This window comes from Oncorhynchus tshawytscha, linkage group LG31, assembly GCF_018296145.1.
Source record: "Oncorhynchus tshawytscha isolate Ot180627B linkage group LG31, Otsh_v2.0, whole genome shotgun sequence".
Taxonomy (NCBI): domain Eukaryota; kingdom Metazoa; phylum Chordata; class Actinopteri; order Salmoniformes; family Salmonidae; genus Oncorhynchus; species Oncorhynchus tshawytscha.
Genome location: NC_056459.1, coordinates 16,933,173 through 16,956,204, shown reverse-complemented (window position 1 = coordinate 16,956,204; position 23,032 = coordinate 16,933,173). Strand labels below are relative to the sequence as shown.

Sequence of the window (23,032 nt, the reverse complement as noted above, 5' to 3'; positions counted from 1 at the left end):
AGGTAGTAGTTGTGGAGTTGTTAGGTTAGATTACTCATTGGTTATTACTGCATTGTCGGAACTAGAAGCACAAGCATTTCGCTACACTCTCATTAACATCTGCTAACCATGTGTATGTGACAAATACATTTAGATTTGATTTATTGAAATACGGTTTATTGAAAGCTCTAAGCTCTGATTTATTGAAAGCTCTAACACACACACAGACACACACCAGCTGGGGGGCTCTGTTCTGGTGACTAAATAAATTATACATTTGATCTGGGGACATGATATGAGTGGATATTGAGCCTTGTCTGGTCTACTGACTCTCTGTTCCCCCCCACACACACGGACCTAACCATGGACACATACACACGCAAGGATAGACACATACACACACGGACCTAACCATGGACACATACACACACATGGACGCAAGGATAGACACACACACCACTCAGGGGATATGGTGTGATCCACCTGTGTGACAGACATGACAGACACTCTTTCTTCTGATTTCCTATGCATCTTAACTGGATCATTATCCTCCATCTTGTTATCTTAATGGGAGGAGAGATAGGATGTCTCACACACACACATACACAAACACATAAACACTAACACCAACAGGGTGTCACAAACACAGAGTCCAGGAACCTGGAGGCATCTTAAGGGCTGTCTCATTTACAGATTAAAAAATGAAAGTGCCGAACATCAATTATTTACCTAATCCACCCAACCCCTTCACTTTACCTCTCTCTCTCAGCCTCGTTCTCTCTCTACCCACCTCCTCTTCCACACTCCTGCCCGCCCCTGTGACCAAGGTGCTTTGTGTTGCCTGAGTATTCACTACAACCAGAGGAAGAGGTAAAGAAGAGGAGAGGTAAAGAAGAAGAGAGGTAGAGAGGTAAAGAAGAAGAGAGGTAGAGAAGAAGAGAGGTAGAGAGGAAGAGAGGTAGAGAGGTAGAGAGGAAGAGAGGTAGAGCGGAATAGAGGTAGAGCGGAATAGAGGTAGAGCGGAATAGAGGTAGAGAGGTAAAGAAGAGAGGTAGAGAGGAATAGGGGTAGAGAGGTAGAGAGGTAGAGAGGTAGAGAGGTAAAGAGGTAGAGAGGAATAGAGGTAAAGAGGTAAAGAGGAATAGAGGTAGAGGAATAGAGGTAGAGGAATAGAGGTAGAGGAATAGAGGTAGAGGAATAGAGGTAGAGGAATAGAGGTAGAGAGGTAAAGAAGAAGAGAGGCAGAGAGGTAGAGAGGTAGAGAGGTAAAGAGGTAAAGAGGAAGAGAGGAATAGAAGAAGAGAGGTAGAAAGGAATAGAGGTAGAGAGGTAAAGAGGTAGAGAGGAATAGAGGTAAAGAGGTAGAGGAATAGAGGTAGAGAGGTAAAGAAGAAGAGAAGTAGAGAGGAATAGAGGTAGAGGTAAAGAAGAAGAGAGGTAGAGAGGAATAGAGGTAGAGGTAAAGAAGAAGAGAGGTAGAGAGGAATATAGGTAGAGAGGAATAGAGGTAGAGAGGTAAAGAAGAAGAGGTAGAGAGGAATAGAGGTAGAGAGGTAAAGAAGTATAGAGCTAGAGAGGAATAGAGGTAGAGAGGTAAAGAAGAATAGAGCTAGAGAGGAATAGAGGTAGAGAGGTAAAGAAGAATAGAGGTAGAGAGGAAAATATCATGATTATTAGAAAGCAAATTACGGACTCCTCTTTAAATCTGCGTATTCCTTCAAAGCTCAGTTGTCCTGAGTCTGCACAACTCTGCCAGGACCTAGGATCAAGAGAGACACTCAAGTGTTTTAGTACTATATCTCTTGACACAATGATGAAAATAATCATGGCCTCTAAACCTACAAGCTGCATACTGGACCCTAAACTACTGAAAGAGCTGCTTCCTGTGCTTGGCCCTTCTATGTTGAACATAATAAACGGCTCTCTATCCACCGGATGTGTACCAAACTCACTAAAAGTGGCAGTAATAAAGCCTCTCTTGAAAAAGCCAAACCTTGACCAAGAAAATATAAAAAGCTATTGGCCTATATCGAATCTTCCATTCTTCTCAATAATTTTAGAAAAAGCTGTTGCACAGCAACTCACTGCCTTCCTGAAGACAAAAAATACATACGAAATGCTTCAGTCTGGTTTTAGACCCCATCATAGCACTGAGACTGTACTTGTGAAGGTGGTAAATTACCTTTTAATGGCATCAGACCAAGGCTCTGCATCTGTCCTCGTGCTCCTAGACCTTAGTGCTGCTTTTGATACCATCGATCACCACATTCTTTTGGAGAGATTAGAAACCCAAATTGGTCTACACGGACAAGTTCTGGTCTGGTTTAGATCTTATCTGTCGGAAAGATCCATAATGGTCAGCTATAGCTACAAGGTCTACTTTACGAAACCTCACCAAACAATCAATAGAGGGCGCTTCAAAAAACTTGGAGATGGCTGAGGCAGCCATCTTTTACAATGCAGTCTCCTGAACACACTAACTAAACAAGTCATCCAAACTCACAACCTACCATCACACCTCAATCACTAACCACAGAGAGAGCTCAGAGCAGCAGGGTCCGGTGGGTTTAATGGAAAGATCCCGGATGAGCCCCCATTATGTTACGCACGCCTCTATGAAGAGGGAACGCAACACCATACTACAACTAAACTCTCTGTGAAGCGAAAAAGGTATGGACTGTAGGTGCGAGTAAAAATGACAACAAGCAGAATGTGGTACCGTTTACAAGGACTTTATTCCTTTACATGGTAATATGGGGAAAAGGGGCTGGATGGAACCAAAGCAAAGAAAGTAAATCTCAAAGCCCCCCCCCCTCTCCTATCTTACCTGCCTACCCACTACTTACCTAATTTAGCACCACCTGGTGCCCTAACCAAAATACAAGGGGTGGTCCGCCCAGGTCTTACCTAGTGTGCCTAGACAGCGAATATGCTACGGGTATATGTATGCCCGTGGGCCTCTTGCCTAAGCACTCCCTAGGTGCCTTCCCCTTCCCCCCTGGGAACAAATGAAACAGAATATTAAACAATTTCACAAACAAACTAAGAGACAAAGGACATCAAATAAGTTCTATCTGAGCAACAAACTCACAAAACATACCAACTCTCAGCAATGAACTCCCAGCAAAATCAACCTCTAGCAAAATCTCTACAATGACCTCCCAGCAAATCTCTCTAGCAAATCTACCTCCAGCAAAATCCTCTACAAAAAGAAAATCTTCTGAACAGAACACTGGCTTTTATATAGCGTCAGAAGGAATGGGTAATTGGAGACAGCTGCGTCTTGACGAGGGGGCGGGGTCAGCTCTCCAATTAGCCATGGAGTCGACCAATCAGCTGCTTGAGGGATTTCAGGAAGCCATTTCCTGAAATAAACACATGCAAATACACAAACTACAACACATAAACTGGGGAACGTAACAATCAGTTTGTCTCTGTGAATGGTTTGTCCTCTGACAAATCAACTGTACATTTCGCTGTTCCTCAAGATCACGTTTTAGGACCACTATTGTTTTCACTATACATTTTACCTCTTGGGGATGTCATTCGAAAACATAATGTTAACTTTCACTGCTATGCGGATGACACACAGCTGTACATTTCAATGAAACACGGTGAAGCCCCAAAATTGCCCTTGCTAGAAGCCTGTGTTTCAGACATAAGGAAGTGGATGGCTGCAAACTTTCTACTTTTAAACTCGGGACAAAACAGAGATGCTTGTTCTAGGTCCCAAGAAACAAAGAGATCTTCTGTTGAATCTGACAATTAATCTTAATAGTTGTACAGTCGTCTCAAATAATACTGTGAAGGACCTCGGCGTTACTATGGACCCTGATCTCTCTTTTGACGAACATATCAAGACTGTTTCAAGGACAGCTTTTTTCCATCTACGTAACATTGCAAAAATCAGAAACTTTCTGTCCAAAAATTATGCAGAAAAATTAATCCATGCTTTTGTTACTTCTAGGTTAGACTACTGCAATGCTCTACTTTCTGGCTACCCGGATAAAGCACTAAATAAACTTCAGTTAGTGCTAAATACGGCTGCTAGAATCCTGACTAGAACCAAAAAATTTGATCATATTACTCCAGTGCTAGCCTCCCTACACTGGCTTCCTGTCAAGGCAAGGGCTGATTTCAAGGTTTTACTGCTAACCTACAAAGCATTACATGGGCTTGCTTCTACCTATCTCTCTGATTTTGTCCTGCAGTACATACCTACACGTACGCTACGGTCACAAGACGCAGGCCTCCTAATTGTCCCTAGAATTTCTAAGCAAACAGCTGGAGGCAGGGCTTTCTCCTATAGAGCTCCATTTTTATGGAATGGTCTGCCTACCCATGTAAGAGACGCAAACTCGGTCTCAACCTTTAAGTCTTTTCTGAAGACTCATCTCTTCAGTGAGTCATATGATTGAGTGTAGTCTGGCCCAGGATTGTGAAGGTGAACGGAAAGGCTCTGGAGCAACGAACCGCCCTGGCTGTCTCTGCCTTGCCGGTTCCCCTCTTTCCACTGGGATTCTCTGCCTCTAACCCTATTACAGGCGCTGAGTCACTGGCTTACTGGTGCTCTTTCATGCCGTCCCTAGGAGGGGTGTGTCACTTGAGTGGGTTGAGTCACTGATGTGATCTTCCTGTCTGGGTTGGCGCCCCCTCCCTTGGGTTGTGCCGTGGCGGAGATCTTCGTGGGCTATACTCGGCCTTGTCTCAGGATGGTAAGTTGGTGGTTGAAGATATCCCTCTAGTGGTGTGGGGGCTGTGCTTTGGCAAAGTGGGTGGGGTTATATCCTTCCTGTTTGGCCCTGTCCGGGGGTATCATCGGATGGGGCCACAGTGTCTCCTGACCCCTCCTGTCTCAGCCTCCAGTAGTAGTTTATGTGTCGGGGGGCTAGGGTCAGTTTGTTATATCTGGAGTACTTCTCCTGTCTTATCCGGTGTCCTGTGTGAATTTAAGTATGCTCTCTCTAATTATCTCTCACTCTCTTTCTTTCTCTCTCTCAGAGGACCTGAGCCCTAGGACCATGCCCCAGGACTACCTGACATGATGACTCCTTGCTGTCCCCAGTCCACCTGGTCGTGCTGCTGCTCCAGTTTCAACTGTTCTGCCTGCGGCTATGGAACCCTGACCTGTTCACCAGACGTGCTACCTGTCCCAGACCTATTATTTGACCATGCTGGTCATTTATGAACATTTGAACATCTTGTCCATGTTCTGTTATAATCACCACCCGGCACAGCCAGAAGAGGACTGGCCACCCCTCATAGCCTGGTTCCTCTCTAGGTTTCTTCCTTGGGAGTTTTTCCTAGCCAACGTGCTTCAACACCTGCATTGCTTGCTGTTTGGGGTTTTAGGCTGGGTTTCTGTACAGCACTTTGAGATATCAGCTGATGTACGAAAGGCTATATAAAAATATTTGATTTGATTACATTTTAAAATAAATTTGATTTTGAATTTGATTTGAGGTAGAGAGGTCGGGAAGAAGAGAGGTAGAGAGAAATAAAGGTAGAGAGGCAAAGAAGAAAGGTATAGAGGAATAGAGACAGAGGTAAAGAAGAAGAGAGGTAGAGAGGAAGAGAGGTAGAGAGGAATAGAGGTAGAGAGGTAAAGAAGAAGAGAGGTAGAGAGGTAGAGAGGAAGAGGGGTAGAGAGGAATAGAGGTAGAGAGGTAAAGAAGAAGAGAGGTAGAGATAAATAGAGGTAGAGAGGTAAAGAGGTAAAGAAGAAGAGGTAGAGAGGAAGAGAGGTAGAGAGGAATAGAGGTAGAGAGGTAAAGAAGAAGAGGTAGAGAGGAAGAGAGGTAGAGAGGAATAGAGGTAGAGAGGTAGAGAGGAAGAAAGTAATAGAGGTAGAGAGGTAAAGAAGAAGAGAGGTAGAGAGGATGACACATAGAGAGGAATAGAGGTAGAGAGGTAAAGAAGAAGAGGTAGAGAGGAAGAGAGGTAGAGGAATAGAGGTAGAGAGGTAGAGGAAGAAAGTAATAGAGGTAGAGAGGTAAAGAAGAAGAGGTAGAGAGGAATAGAGGTAGAAAGACAAAGAAGAAGAGAAGTAAAGAATAAGAGAGGTAAAGAACAAGAGGTAGAGGGGAATAGAGGTATAGCGGTAGAGCGATAAAGAAGAAGAGAGGTAGAGAGGTAAAGAAGATGAGAGGTTGAGAGGAATAGAGGTAAAGAAGAGGGGTAGAGAGGTAAAGAAGAGAGGTAGAGAGCTAAAGAAGAAGACCCTTGGACCAGGGTTGTACAAGGGTTGGGTGCCATTGAAAAGGCAGAGTAAATAAGAGCGCAAGAAAGCAGTTCCATATGGCAGAGACTGGCTTTGTTGCCCTGGTGATCATGAAACCTCAGCAGATAACACAGAGAGAGTGAGAAGAGAAGAGAGAGAGGGGGAGGGAGAGAGAGAGAGAGAGAGAAGAGAAGCGAAGAGAAGAGAAGAGAAGAGAAGAGAAGAGAAGAGAAGAGAAGAGAAGAGAAGAGAAGAGAAGAGAAGAGAAGAGAAGAGAAGAGAAGAGAGAGTGACTAGAGAGTGACCGTGGCCAATGGGCCTCTGGGACAAGTCGGATAAGCAGGGCCAATCTCTCCCCCTCCTTCTCCTTCTATTCTCTCTCTTTCTCCTTACCACCCCGGAAACGGTACCCGTGAAGTGCACAGATGGGTTGAGAGTGAAAGAGAAAGAGGGTAAAATAAAGAGGGAGAAAGAAAGAAAAAAGTCAATGAGTCGGGGCCTTTCAAATGAGAGGCGACTCAGCCAGCATGACCTGAATAGATCGAGACACAGAGGAGGAGAGAAAAGAGAAAAGAGAGAGAGGTAGAATCGAAAGAGAGGATGGAGGAGAGCTTCCTTGTTGGGTTTCAGATCCTCCCCACCTCCCACAGATGACCAATTGTGTCCCCATTCTTCAGGTTTCCTCTCCATCTCTATTTCTCTCTCTCTCTCTCTCTCTCTCTCTCTCTCCCTCTCCCTCTCTCGGCGCTGGCCTGGGGGCACCAAGCACACATCTTCAGTCTCCACTCTTATCCTCTCTCTCAGCAGATGGTAACACTCTGCTCCACTAAGCTTCTGACGTACATACAGGATCGGCTGACCGTCCCTATTCAAGACAAGCAGCAGGTTTCTTAATCAGGCTGGACAGTGGAGACAGAGGCTGACATCTCAATGAAGCCTTGTATTGTTTTGTCTTGTCAATAAGGTCTGAATTCTAACTGGAAATCTGTGTTCATAGCTTGTTTGAGTGCCTCAATCATTGACAACGATACATGATTTATATGAATGTCAGCGTTAAACCAACAAACTTCAAGCAGATATGTTTATATATATATATTTTTTTAAGCGAAGTTGGAAAGCAATAAGAAAGTGAATCAGTCACACACACACACACACACACACACACACACACACACACACACACACACACACACACACACACACACACACACACACACACACACACACACACACACACAGGAACCCATTTTCCGTCTGTCTACCCCAGCTGGCAGTCATCATAGCTCCCATTCTAATAATAATCATTACACTCAGAATCAGAGAACATCACCCAGATGAGCCTGTGTCCATACATGCATGCATATGGAGTGCGTGTGTGGGTGTGTGTGTGGTGTGTGTGTGTGTGTGTGTGTGTGTGTGTGTGTGTGTGTGTGTGTGTGTGTGCATGCATGTGTGCGTGTGCATGTGTCCATGCATGCGTGCGTATGCTGCGTGTGTGCATATTGTATGTGTGTATTAGAGGTCGACCGATTAATCGGAATGGCCGACTAATTAAGGCCGATTTCAAGTTTTCATAACAATCGGAAATCTGTATATTTGGGCGCCGATTTTGCAGATTTTTTTTTTTATACCTTTATTTAACTAGGCAAGTCAGTTAAGAACACATTATTATTTTCAATGACAGCCTAGGAACTGTGGGTTAACTGCCTTGTTCAGGGGCAGAACGACAGATTTTCACCATGTCAGCTCGGGGGACGCAATCTTGCAACTTTACAGTTAACTATTCCAACACTATAACCACCTGCCTCTCGTTGCACTCCACAACGAGACTGCCTTTTACGTGAATGTAGTAGAAGCCAAGTTAAGTTGCTAGCTAGCATTAAACTTATCTTATAAAAAACAATCAATCAATCATTATCACTAGTTATAACTACACATGGTTGATGATATTACTGTGTCCTGCGTTGCATATAATCGATGCAATGCTAGGGGGTGATTTAACAAAAGGGCATTTGCGAAAAAAGCTCAATCGTTGGACGACTGTACCTAACCATAAACACCAATGCCTTTCTTAAAATCAATACACAGAAGTATATATTTTTAAACCTGCATATTTAGCTAAAAGAAATCCAGGTTAGCAGACAATATTAAGCAGGTGAAATTGTGTCATTTCTCTTGCGTTCATTGCACGCAGAGTCAGGGTATATGCAACAGTTTGGGCCGCCTGGCTCATTGCGAACTAATTTGCCAGAATTTTACATAATTATGACATAACATTGAAGGTTGTGCAAGGTAACAAGAATATTTAGACTTAGGGATGCCACCCATTAGATAAAATACCGAATGGTTCCGTATTTCACTGAAATAATAAACGTTTTTTTCCCGAAATGATAGTTTCCGGATTTGACCATATTAATGACCATTATGTGTGTTATGTTATAATTAAGTCTATGATTTGATAGAGCAGTATGACTGAGCGATGGTAGGCAGCAGCAGGCTCGTAAGCATTCATTCAAACAGCACTTTCGTGCATTTTGCAAGCAGCTCTTCGCAAGCACAGCGCTGTTAATGACTTCAAGTCTATCAGCCTAATGGCAGGTGTAATCGATGTGAAATGGCTAGCTAGTTAGCGGGGTGCGCACTAATAGCGTTTCAACGTCACTGGCTCTGAGACTTGGAGTAGTTATTCCCCTTGCTCTGCAAGGGCCGTGGCTTTTGTGGTGCGATGGGTAACGCTGCTTCAAGTGTGGCTGTTGTTGATGTGTTCCTGGTTTGAACCCAGGTAGGGGCGAGGAGAGGGACGGAAGCTATACTGTTACACTGGCAATAATATAGTGTCTATAAGAACATCCAATAGTCAAAGGTTAATGAAATACAAATGGTTAATGAAATACAAATGGAGAGAGAAATAGTCCTATAAATACAATTTTAACTACAACCTAAAACCTCTTACCTTGGAATATTGAAGACTCATGTTAAAAGGAACCACCAGCTTTCAAATGTTCTCATGTTCTGAGCAAGGAACTCAAACGTTAGCTTTCTTACATAGCACATATTGCACTTTTACTTCTCCAACACTTTGTTTTTGCATTATTTAAACCAAATTGAACATGTTTCATTATTTATTTGAGGCTAAATTGATTTTTATTGATGTATTATATTAAGTTAAAATAAGTGTTCATTCAGTATTGTTGTAATTGTCATTATTACAAATACATTTTTTTTTTAATCCGCCAATTAATCGGTAGCGGCTTTTTTTTGGGGTCCTCCAATAATCGGTATCGGCATTGAAAAATCATAATCGGTCAACCTCTAGTGTGTATGTCTGTGTGCATACATGCACATGGTGTGGGTTGGTTCTTACATCCTTGTGGGGACCTAAAATCCCCAAAAGTCCCCACAAGTATAGTAAAACAAGGACAATTGTACCTCGTGGGGACATTTCCCACATCCCCATGAGGACAAAGCCTATTTTAGGATTAGGGGTTAGGTTTAGGGTTTGGGTTAGAATAGGGATTAGGGTTATAATACGGGTAAGGGGTTAGTGGTTAGGTTTAGGAGTAGTTTTAGGGTTACAAATTACGAGTTAAGGATTAAGGTTAGGGTAAGGGTTATGTTTAGGGGTTAGGGAAACTAGAATATTTGAAAGGAAATACATTTTAGGTCCCCACGAGGATAGAAGAACATTACATAATGCCTGTGTGCGTTGGAAAGTGTGAAAAACTATATTTTAATGTGAAGATCGTTGCTTTTGTGAAGTGTGTGATTTTACATTGTGGAGTGGAAATGCATAGTTTCCTTTTGTACTAAGAAGTGAGATTTGATTCTGCAGAATGAATTCCCCTAGTTGATATGAGTCATTTAATTATCTGTTGAATTTACAGGTAAATCATTGTTTGACATTGCTTTCAACTAAATGAAATACCCAACATACAAAAAGGTAGCTTGTGTAAGGCAAGACATGTACTTTATTGAAATAAAACCAAGACTGAGATTTTAAAGTTCTGAAATGAAATGCATGTAACTAGTAATTCAATCACTGTACACAGATGTGAACTCATCTAAATGTATTCTTAATCTCACATTTTTTTTTGTAAAACTTCCCTTCACAAATACAGATATAGGATCTTAATTTGACCAGTGTTGTCACAGCAAAATAAAACAAACTGGATTTTAATGTTCAGTGGCATTTCCTGCAGCACATGAAAATTCTCAGCAACAAAAAAGTGATCAAATTAAGATCATACATATTTACATTATTCACAACCTCACTTCTGTGTTTCTGTGTATATAATGACAGTCTTATCTTCCATCTTCCAACTCATCAAGCCCATTAAACTTCTTGATGCACCCATCATAGCAGGATCATTTTCATCAACATCCGCTGAATTGCAGAGCGCCAAATTCAAATTAAATTACTAAAAATATTAAATTTTCATGAAACAAAACATTACAAACAGCTAGCAGCCAAGTAGATTGGTTACGAAAGTCAGAAAAGCAATTAAATGAATCGCTTTGATGATCTTCGGATGTTTGCACTCACGAGACTGCCAGTTACACAATAAATGTTCCTTTTGTTCCATAAAGATTATTTTTATATCCAAAATACCTCCATTTGGTTGGCGCGTTATGTTCAGAAATCCACAGGCTCGAGCGGTCACGACCGGGCAGTTGAACATTTCAAATAGTATCCGTAAAGTTCGTAAAAACATGTCAAACGTTTTTTTAGAATCAATCCTCAGGTTGTTTTTACAATATATAATCAATAATATTTCAACCGGACTGTACCTTCTTCAATAGGAGAGAGAGAGAAAATGTCTGCTCCAAGCAGTTGTGCATGCAAAACGCTGCTGAGACCCAGCCATCCAATGACGCGATGTGATCTTTCTCGCTCATTTTTTAAAATAAAAGCCTGAAGCTATGTCTAAAGACTGTTCACAACATGTTGAAGCCATAGGAAAAGGAATCTGGTTGATAACCCTTTAAATGGAGTGAAGGCAGGCAATGGAACAGAGAGCTTTCAGGAAAAACAGCACGTCCGGGTTGGATTTTCCTCAGGTTTTCGCCTGCAATATCAGTTCTGTTATACTCACAGACAATATTTTGACAGTTTTGGAAACTTCAGAGTGTTTTCTATCCTAATCTGACAATTATATGCATATTCTAGATTCTGGGCCTGAGAAATAGGCAGCTTCATTTGGGTACGTTTTTCATCCAAACATCAAAATACTGGCCCCTAAACTCAAGAGGTTTTAACATGCAAGAAACTCCAACATACTGGTATTCTTCAATATTCATAATCAATCAAATCTATCTTTTCACACCAACATCTTAGTCCAGAGACCTTAAACAGGGTTCAAAGTGTTGCAGTACAGAGACACAGGTCAATCACAAACCACGCAACTAACAAGCCTTCATTTAGAATACTCAGATGAGATCATTTTAAATCTGACCTTTTAAATAGCAGAGGATTTTAATCTCTCTACACAGACACCCACTCGCTCGCTCACACGCACGGACGCACGAACACACACAAACACAGACAGGCAGTTGGCCTTCTGACAGACAGATAAGCGACTTGAAAGACACTTGAAAAAACAATGATTCACTAACAAAAGAGACAAAACAACTCAATCGGGTAAACGAGGGATTACGAAAGGAAAAAAGAAGAGAAAAAGGCATCCCTTCATCATTTAACATAATCAAATCCCTTTTCCGTCACACCTCTCTGTGTGCTGACACACATTGACCTCCTGTATTTGATTTCTGGCACTATTAGAAGTGAGTCGCTTTCATGTTGTAGAACGTTGACAGACGTTCACATTATGGACTGTGTGTTAGCAGTGTGTGTCTGTGTCTGTACGTGTGTGTATGTGTGTGTGTGTGTGTGTGTGTGTGTGTGTTAGTAGCTTCTGTCCTGCTCTGAGGGTAGTTTAGCCATTATTATGAGAGGCAGGCAGAACAGAGAGCCGCACAGCTCCAAGGGCTCTCTTTCCCTTGTTCCCTTTTCTCTTTCTATCTCTCTCCCTCTCCCTTCTCTCTCTCCCTTTGCAGGGAACTGTCACCCTAACAGGTCTTTACTTCATTCCCCAACATTACCATCAGACAGCTGGAGGTAAATAAAGACATTCAAAACACACAGAGGACAAGTTGGAGCCTGGGAGGCCAGGGGAAACTGGAGCAGCATGCTGTGTGTGCCATCCAGATTGGATGTGGTCTACCTCCTCTAACTCAATGGTTCACAAACTTCCGTTCTGGAGATCACCAAGTCACCGTCAAAAGTTATTGAAGACCACCATCACGGAATCATAGAATTTTTAACATTAAATATATTGCCGGTCAAATTTAGAGTAGATCTTATCACTGAATGTAACAGAATAAAGGCCTATTATTAATATTATTATTAACAGTTTGCATTGTGAAATGTAATGTAACATTGCTTATAATACCATTAATACTCCCAACTGTTATTCTTTTTGGAAGAAAAAAATCCTTACAAAGAATACAAATTTGAGGACAACTGCAGACCACAGGTTGAAAACCCCTGCTCAACCTCTCCCTGCTCGTCAAACTGGTCCAACCAAACCAATCCTATTGTGCAGAATGCTACGGAGCTAAGGAGAAGAAAAGACCGGAACAGAGGAATAGGGTTCATTCCAAAACTATTCCCATCCATGACAAGGAACTGTCAGATATGACAATATGTTAAAACGTTCCATTCCTGGAGCTTTAGGACCATTGTGGCGGAACACTGAATCAGAATGTTGGGGCGGAACATTGGGGTGAACATTCTATACATGTTATTAAGTGGAGTTGAGTAATATAATACAATCCTTAAGTCATAGAATTACAACACATTATACCATGGCATTGTTAAATACTAATTTCAGAGTAAATAGTATACAATTTCCAAGCTAATTAAGTGATAATGCCCTCGAAGCCGGTGTTTGAAGGACATATTAGCACGGGTGTTGTTAGGCCTGAGACAAAGTTGACCATGCCAATATGTCCTCCAAACACCAGCTTCGAGGGCATTATCACTTTAATACAGCGGGTTACCAACATATTCAAATAATTATTAACTTTTTTCATGAACTTTTTTTAAATGAATTTATTCATACTATTTCATCCTTCCACAAGATATTGTCCCGACAGAAACCTAGGGTTGCTATCCAAGCCGGCTGGTCGGTCATTCTATTGGTTCGGTTGACAGAGACACAACTCAGTCATTCACTCTTTTTGTTCTTTATCTATGGACATCCGTTATTCGTTGCTTGCTAGCTAGCCAACTACGGCTATCTTAAAGCAGCCAAAAAAACAGCAAAGTAACTACGTCCTGACTCCCGACACGGTCCTTACTATGGGACGGCTGGAGATCGAATTTGAATATTGAAACAATGTTGCAAATGTCAGAGAGATCAACAGTGTGTGTGTCAGAGTGTGGGATAAGTGTGTGTGTCAGAGCTGTGTGTAAGTTGACTATGCAAACAATTTGGGATTTTCAACACATTAATGTTTCTTATAAAAAAAGACTCTTGGCCAAGAGAGACTGGCATGCATAGTATTAATATCAGCCCTCTGATCACAATTAAGAGCAAAACATGCCGCTCTGTTTCTGACCAGCTGCAGTTTAGCTGCCAACATTATTGCCAATGTTGAATAAAATTTTCAGAATAGCAAGCTAGGATGATGGTTTGGTTAGCTAAGCTAGCAAGTATGGATAATATCAGTGGATATTGTCACATTTCTACTGGCAAATGAAAAAAATTATAGCGGCAAATATGTTGAACTATAGCCATAGTATAAAAGGGATAAACAACTCTGGAAAAGTCCTCTAACGCATCATGGAACACACCTTCCACATCATGCACTATTTTCCAGAGAACGCATAGCCCCTCATTGATTATCCCTTACGTATTATATGTATCTTTATGCCTCGCCCAAACTCTGCTTTGTTCGCTACAATTACGGTTGCAAAGGGTCGGAAACTTTCCGGTAATTTTCTGGAATTGTGAGAATTTTGCTTAAATTCATTAGCTTATAACAGTGAACCTTTTTTTAAATGTATCTTACAAAGGAGTTGTTCAAGCTAACGGCTTAACTATTTATCTGTACATGGAATTGTATTTGTTTAATTTTACTCATTTTTTTCTAATCTTTACAGGAAAATGCCACCGGCACTATCTGATGTGTGGAGACATTTCACTGCAGCTTATGTAGAAGGAAAAGCTGTGTACATTTGCAAATACTGTGCCAAATCATATGTGAAGAATGCAACAAAGATGCAGAATACAGAGCCAAGTACATAAAGTTCCCTCAGCGCTCAAAATAAGCAACCTCTGACAAAAGTCCCTCTACTTCTATTCGAGCTGAAAATTACGAATCAGAGACATTTTCGATAGCAACAGCTCATGGTCCTTCTGGAATCAGAAGTTTTTTTGACTCAATGGAGGAACGTAGTCACAGAAATGCTGATGAATGTCTTGCTCGGGCTATATATGCAACTGGTTCACCTCTGATGCTCACAGGCAAAGGGGATTGGAAGAGATTTCTGAATGTTCTTCACCCAGCATACACCCCTCCAACCAGACATGATTTATCTACTCATTTGTTGGATGCAGAGTTCAACAGAGTTCAAGTGTAGGTCAAGCAAATCATAGAGAAAGCAGACTGTATTGCAATCATCTCTGATGGGTGGTTGAATGTTCGTGGGCAAGGAATAATTAACTACATAATCTCCACCCCTCAACCAGTATTCTACAAGAACACAGACACAAGGGACAACAGACACACCGGTCTCTACTAGAGGTCAACCGATTAATCGGAATGGCCAATTAATTAGGGCCGATTTCAAGTTTTTATAACAATCGGTAATTGCCATTTTTGGACACCGATCATGGCCGATTACATTGCACTCCATGAGGAGACTGCGTGGCAGGCTGGCTACCTGTTATGAGAGTGTAGCAAGGAGCCAAGGTAAGGTGTTAGCTAGCATTAAACTTATCTTATAAAAAACAATCAATCTTAACATAATCACTAGTTAACTATTACTAGTTTATCTAGCTTGTCCTGCGTTGTATATAATCGATGCGGTGCCGGTTAATTTTTCATTGAATCACAGCCTACTTCGCCAAACGGGTGATTTAACAAGCGCATTCGCTACTTAAAAATCATACAATGTGATTTTCTGGATTTTTGTTTTAGATTCTGTCTCTCACAATTGAAGTGTACCTATGATAAAAATTACTACTCTACATGCTTTGTGAGTAGGAAAACCTGTAAAATAGGCAGTGTATCAAATACTTGTTCTCCCCACTGTATCTATCCTTTTTCAGTGAAGCTTTTCAGTCAGCCCAACAAAGAAGATGCGGACCGGGTCCAACCTATAACAGCTGTAGTGTTTTATAGCCGTAGAGATATGAGTCTACTTGAAAATTCTATAGACTTTGTCATGTGCATCAACAAAACCCAATATCCTAAAATTGAGACCTGAGATGATGCTATTGTGATTCTCTACCATTTATTATATGATGTCCTTCTAGATTCAAAATATTTTTTGTTATCCATACTGTACACCATCAGCCTCCTGTGCTGTGCTGTACACTGAACTAAAGTAGGGATATAAAAGTAAAGCGTTGTCTGTGTATCTAAGCCCTATTGTGTATTCTTCTGTTCTTATTCTCTTCACTTTAGGTTATTCTTATTTTCTCAGAGGCAGTGAAGCTATCCTTTCTATTGACAGAGAGCAGACAATATGTTTTTTATTCATCTTATGGGTTTTGTAGAAGAAAGAGGCCCTGGGCCTAGTCCCTAGGCCTAGTCTATAGTACCTAGGTCTAGTCTATAGTCCCTAGGCCTAGTCTATAGTCCCTAGGCCTAGTCTATTGCCCTTGGGTACTTTGGTACACTATGTTAATTATGTCTTAAAGTTTAGATCACATACATAGGTCAAATACATAGGTCAAACACCGTTATTCTTTATCTACTTTTAGAATAGTTCCCAAAAGTGCAAACTCTAAGAAACTGTATGGTAAAAAAAATGTGTTTGTTTTTTGTTCCACTGTTTCAAGTATTCAAAGGTATTTGAACCAGATCTGGTGCATTGCTGTGAGCTGTGTTGAGTTGCTCTCTGTGGGGACAGTTTCAGAACCTCAGGAGGGATGATGTCACAAAGGTGTAGGACACAACTGTCTCATCTGAACAGCAGAGGAGGCGGCCTTTGGTTTGAGTTGTCTTGACGTTCACTGAATACCCATAAGAAGTAGCATAGCCCCCCTAGCGCACCGCTACCACTGCATATGCATGTACTTATGGGAGCCCACATGTCTGCTCGCTATTTTACCAATTCAAATCCGCTCTCTTCAAGATATCAAACAAAGGCGAGCGTTGCTGGAGTCAGATGATGTAAATGAGTTGAGTGTGTTCTGGCATGATCACATCTGCCGTAGTCTGTGTCTTCTCTTCTGGCGTCTCTCTCTCTCATCTCTCTCATTACATGTATACAGTATGTAGTCAGCGTAGTCCTCTAATGAACCACACACAGCGTGAGAAGTGGGTGTATCTAAGGGGAATTCAACAGGCATGTCTTTACTTTGTATATGTATCCTTTATAAAACCAGGGTAGACACATTGAGGTTGACAACTCTTTTTTTAAGTGAGCCCTGGCCAAAAAAACAGCAGTGTTGGTAGGTAAGGCTCTGTCTGTTGTAAGACCTCTTTAAATCAAGTTAGACAGATCAAGAAATCAGTGCTCCGACAGGAGCTGAACTGGGTTGAACTGAAGTCATAATAAATGGACATCTGGGCAGCTTGACTGTAATGTGAATGTATTGGCTTGCAAGTAAAATGAGTGACATGTACATATACACACATAGCACAAGCTGTGTGTGTGTTTGCCGGTGTAATTCTATCATTCACAGGGCAGTAGAGGACCCTTTAATATGAGGGAGAGAGAGGGAGAGGAAGAGGGAGATATATATAGAGAGAGGTGGAGAGATATAGATATAGAGACAGGGAGAGAGAGAGAGAGAGAGAGAGAGAGAGAGAGAGAGAGAGAGAGAGAGAGAGAGAGAGAGAGAGAGAGAAGAGAGATAACTTTAGCAGCTAAAACCCTACAGCTGCGGAGAGAGAGAGCACGCTCAATTGACTCTGTCCAATGGAGGGACTCGGTCCTCACACCCCATGACAACAATGCCCTCGCCATGGAGACAGGAATACAACAAGGAAAAAGCCTTAATCTCTGGCATAATCCCCCCGAGTCAAGATGTCACAGCTATTATACCATGAATTCTGCTATTTTTACATCCTGCTACTGGCCACTCAGACACAGAGACAGAGAGAGAGAGACAGAGAGACAGAGAGAGAGAGAGAGAGAAAGAGAGAGAGGGAGGTTTATGGAATTAAGTCACCCTACTACGTTAGGCCATTTCCGTAGAGAGCTAGCTGGCTGTTTCATTCTGCTTACAAGTTAAACCCCCATCTGTCCTTTTATTTCAGAGATGATACCATCTGCAGACCAGTCAGGGTGCAGAAGTAGAAGGAATGTGCTTGACCCCACTAAATATTTAAGTTTGATGTGTGTGATTGCATGCATTTGTTTCCCCATATTTCTGTAGCTATGTTCTAATCTCAATGCATCTATACCTCCATGGTACTGTATATATTTGACATAGGTCTGACTCTAGGTGGTATTATCAGGTCGTGGGGCTGGAGGTACGGGGTCACACCAGACCTAAGCTGGGCTTAGTTGGTAGAGCATTGCACTTGCAACACCAGGGTTGTGTGTTCGATTCCCACGGGGGACCAGTACGAATTAAAATGTATGCACGCACTACCGTAAGTCGCTCTGGATAAGAGTGTCTGCTAAATTACAAAAATGTTCAATGTAAATAGCGTTAGATTCATGGCTGGATAGGAGGGCCAGAGAGACCTGTGCTTGACCCTGACCCCAGTGAGAGAGTTGATTGCCACCCTCCCTCTTCTCCCCCCAGGCCTAAATTCCAGAAATTCCAGCCTTTTGATTACAGCAGGAGAGATAGAATGAAGATGCCTATTCAGCCTCCAGGCACACACTGGACTGGAGTGTCAACCAAAGGGCTGTATGTTCCGTATGCACACAGGTACATCCTTTAACTACCTCAATTGGTCTGACCAACCAGTGCTTCCGCACATTGGCTAACCGGGCTATCTGCATTGTGTCCCACCACCCCCTCTTTTACGCTACTGCTACTCTCTGTTCATCATATATGCATAGTCACTTTAACCATATCTACATGTACATACTACTTCGATCAGCCTGACTAATCGGTGTCTGTATGTTCCTCGCTACTGTTTTTCACTGTCTTTTATTGTTGTTTTTATTTCTTTACTTACATATTGTTCACCTAATACCTTTTTTGCACTATTGGTTAGAGCCTGTAAGTAAGCATTTCACTGTAAGGTCTGTTCGGCGCAGTTGACAAATAAACTTTGATTTACGTTGATATACTGTTTGAGCGCTCTGTATGTATGCAGTATGCACAGTCAGGTACAGCTGCATTGATAGACTGTGGGCAACATCAAGCAAAGGTTTTTCCTCACCAAGTGACCTGACCAGGACAAAGTTTTCAATTCTGGTTAGGTCAAGTTGTGAGGAAAACATCTGGTCCTAGAGGTCTGCTGGTTGTGGTGTGTATGTTGATGGTTTCTTCCTAGGTTCCTGCCTTTCTAGGGAGTTTTTCCTAGCCACCGTGCTTCTACACCTGCATTGTTTGCTGTTTGGGGTTTTAGGCCTGGTTTCTGTATAGCACTTTGTGACATCGGCTGATGTAAAAAGGGCTTTATAAATACATGTGTTTGATTGATTGATTGTGGTTAGTATGTTGCTGATTGTGGTGTGTATGTTGATGCTTTTGGTGTGTATGTTGATGGTTGTAGTGTGTATGTTGATGGTTGTGGTGTGTATGTTGATGGTTTTGGTGTGTATACTGATGGTTTCGGTGTGTATACTGATGGTTTCGGTGTGTATACTGATGGTTTCTGTGTGTATACTGATGGTTTTGGTGTGTATGTTGATGGTTTCGGTGTGTATATTGATGGTTTTGGTGTGTATATTGATGGTTTTGGTGTGTATATTGATGGTTTTGGTGTGTCTATTGATGGTTTTGGTGTGTATATTGAAGGTTATGGTGTGTATATTGATGGTTTTGGTGTGTCTATTGATGGTTTTGGTGTGTATATTGAAGGTTATGGTGTGTACGTTGCTGGTTGGGGTGTATATGTTGCTGGTTTTGGTGTATATTTTTGATGGTTTTGGTGTGTCTATTGATGGCTTTGGTGTGTATGTTGCTGGTTGAGGTGTACAGTGGGGCAAAAAAGTATTTAGTCAGCCACCAATTGTGCAAGTTCTCCCACTTAAAAAGATGAGAGAGGCCTGTAATTTTCATCATAGGTACACTTCAACTATGACAGACAAAATAATGATACCTATGATGAAAATTACAGGCCTTTCTCATCTTTTTAAGTGGGAGAACTTGCACAATTGGTGGCTGACTAAATACTTTTTTGCCCCACTGCATATGTTAATGGTTTTAGTGTGTATGTTGCTGGTTGGGGTCTATATGTCGGTACGGAACGTTGACTTACCTTGCAGCCCTCGCAGGCGCTGACACCATAGTGGTACCCCGAGGATTTGTCCTGGCACACGAAGCAGGGCTTGTAGACGCGGGGCGGGGCCAGGGGGGACGGGGGACTTGGGACCAGCTCCTCAGAACTGGTGCTCTGGGTCTCGATGGCTGCAGAGACACAACAGAAGAAGATGATTAGTTCTTTATTAGTCCCAGATGGAAAAAATGTTTTGTGGAAAGAATAAGAGGGTTCATGTTTTAGTACGGAACCAGATGGTAATGGTAGAGCATTCAAAACCCATTTCCTGAGTGAGTGAACTAAAGGTACTAAATGAACTGAAATACGGGCACACAGTAGCAAATCGTTGGCATGCAATTACTGTGTCCACATACTCATCCTACAGTGGTTCTGAGTGGCCACTTTATTTCTATTTTGATGTTACTGGAACGGAAACACAAAGATTGTGATATTTAATGAGTTCATATAGAACCTCCAGAACCCTGGAATGAGTTCTCAGAACAACCCTAGTGGTCTGACTGATACAACAGTCATTCAGAGTGAACAAAAGCAAACTTTTGAGCCAGTGGGTTTCTTTGTAATTGGTTTTGAAAAGTCCACCTGTGGCTTGACTGAGTTTAAACATAAATGTTGAAAAAATAAATGCTATTAAAGTGGAAATTGTCCATGATTACTTCATGTTATAGCCTTTCAACTTTTAATAAATTCCCTGGTTTTCCAGAAATCCTGGGTGGAATCCTCCAACTGGGATTTTGAGAAAACCAAGGAATTGATTGAAAGTTAACAGAATTTTGCTACCCAACTCAGGAATATATGTAGCTTGCTCAAGGGCCTGACCGTCTATAGATCTATCTGCATGGAGAGTTGAGCAGATCAGAGCAGTGTTGGTTGGTTTGTTGGTTGACTGATTAGATCCTATTCTTCCATACTTCATCAGCTTAAACTCAATAATACATCTATTAGCGAGCAACCCCTCAATCTGTTTCTGGCCCTTGGCCCCACGTGGAATTCAACTTATTATGTTCAAAAGGTGTTCTGGGTCAATTTGACACTTACAGTAGATGGGTCAAAAATGGGTCACATTGACTCATTGTGTGTGTGTGTTTCTGTGTGCTTGTCCATGTTTGCTTACCTGTTATATTGCCAATCTCTTTGGGATACATAAAGGACAGTGTGAGTGTAGAACTGTCATGACGGTGAATATTAGTGCTACTGCATGATGCATAGTGACCTCTGCTTCCCCTCTGGTGAATCAATCAGACTTGTTATTTGTCAATCAAATCCCAAAGCAAACAGAAACTAGTGCAACTGGCTAGTCAGTTGGAGTGAGTCACTTTGCTATCATCTGTATATAGTGTGTTGCTGATAGTAATCAATATCGTACTACGCACACATCTCTGATTAATGTTTTTGTGCATGTTTAGTGCTTGTTGGTCCAAATTTTCATTCAATCAGTTGAGTCTAAATAAATGAAAACAAGCAGTTCACTTGCATTGTTTTCTCTCTGAAGTGCAAACACCCTCTTCCTAGAACCTGGTATTATTTATGAGGACAGGAAGATGTTTGTTTTTATTGAAGTGTGTGTGTGTGTGTGTGTGTGTGTGTGTGTGTGTGTGTGTGTGTGTGTGTGTGTGTGTGTGTGTGTGTGTGTGTGTGTGTGTGTGTGTGTGTGTGTGTGTGTGTGTGTGTGTGTGTGTGTGTTGTGTTTGTGCGTGCGTGCGTGCGTGTGCGTTTAAATGTATTTGGCTAAGGTGTATGTAAACTTCCGACTTCCACTTTATAACCATGGTAGCAATTGAAAGGGAACAGTTTGGAGATTATGGAGAAATGATTAGACCAAAGGTGAGGACACAACAATAGCAGAAGCAGAAATATTATCGAAATCTGACAATACTCTGAATACAATCAGTAAAATAATAAGAATATTCCTGGAAAATATGGGGTAGGTGCAACATAATACAAAGTAATGACAAGGGTTTGAGTGAGAAGACTAACTGGTGTCTCCAAGTGGCAACACCTCTACAAAGTGTTCACAGTTCCTAAGTCATTTCTATGCACTTCAACTATAAGGTGTTTTTTTAGTCTTCAACTATAAGCTTCTTTCTTTGAGCTTTCCTAGCTGTACCATTGAGGAACTAGAGCAAGCACACATGTAGTTTTGTTTGGAACACAACTCTGCATCCTCACCATAACACAATTACGCAATCTAGAAATGGTTCATTAGAAATTGCAATCTGGGTCAGGTGGTCATCATTTCAAGGCTTGTTCTATTGCCAACATGACTTGCGAAGTTTTAAATACGATATTAGTGTTAGGCTTTCGCAATACAATTCAGGGAAACGGATCATAATTTGATGCGCATAGAAAGGAATCATTATGAGTGCATTCTTCACAATAGACAAACATAGGCTAATTCTGTTCAGAATAACCCAGGGTATGACGCCATCTCATCTTGTAACTGTACATCAACATAGTGATCAAAAACGTTGACACTGTGTATGACATCAGTTTTCTGATATAGAAACGTGTACATTTGGACTCCCAGGTGTTTTTCTTGCTTGTATGACATCAAAGAGGTATTTATTATAATACTCAACGTCTCATCTTTCAAAATACAATCTTCTTAAAGTTACAGCATTTCCTTCCCTCAGACAACAAAACATTTGCAAAAGTTGCTGGGTACGAGTGTAAAGGGCTACATAAGAAACTGTTGTATTTTATTGCAGAAATGTCTTCAGGGTTTTAGTTTTCTCCTTTCAATTTTTTTAATTTAATATTTTTATTTCACCTTTATTTAACCAGGTAAGCCAGTTGAGAACCAAGTTCTCATTTACAACTGCGACCTGGCCAAGATAGAGCAAAGCAGTGCGACAAAAACAACCCTAATGGTTGGAAATATACAGAAATGTACCACTTTATTTTTGTTGGTCAGCATCTCAATTTGGTGTGGGGTGGGGTTATATCAATTCATTAAATTGTATTTTTAAAGTGTCAAACACTTGCTATAAGACAGTAGATTGCTGAGACATGACCTGTTTATGCAGGTTTTATATGGTCTAATATCTGCCAGGGGGAGGATAATAGTTTTCTTTTGGATAGCCTGTCTTTTCCTCTCATACCCTGAAATAAAATCTGTTCACTCAAATATTTCACTGTCAATTTCTTTTATCAACCCACTAATTAAATATATGGCCATAAATGACATCAAGG

The 23,032-nt window shown here is 41.4% G+C and overlaps 1 protein-coding gene across 1 annotated transcript in view; it reads right to left on the bottom strand.

Moving 5' to 3' along the window:
• LOC112234836 (retinoic acid receptor alpha-A) overlaps nt 1-23,032 on the bottom strand; it is a 126,058-nt gene that overhangs the window by 87,149 nt on the left and 15,877 nt on the right. The window contains exon 2 of the mRNA XM_042310045.1: nt 19,823-19,971. Coding sequence (XP_042165979.1) covers nt 19,823-19,971 — 149 coding nt within the window. The remainder of the gene's footprint in view (nt 1-19,822; nt 19,972-23,032) is intronic.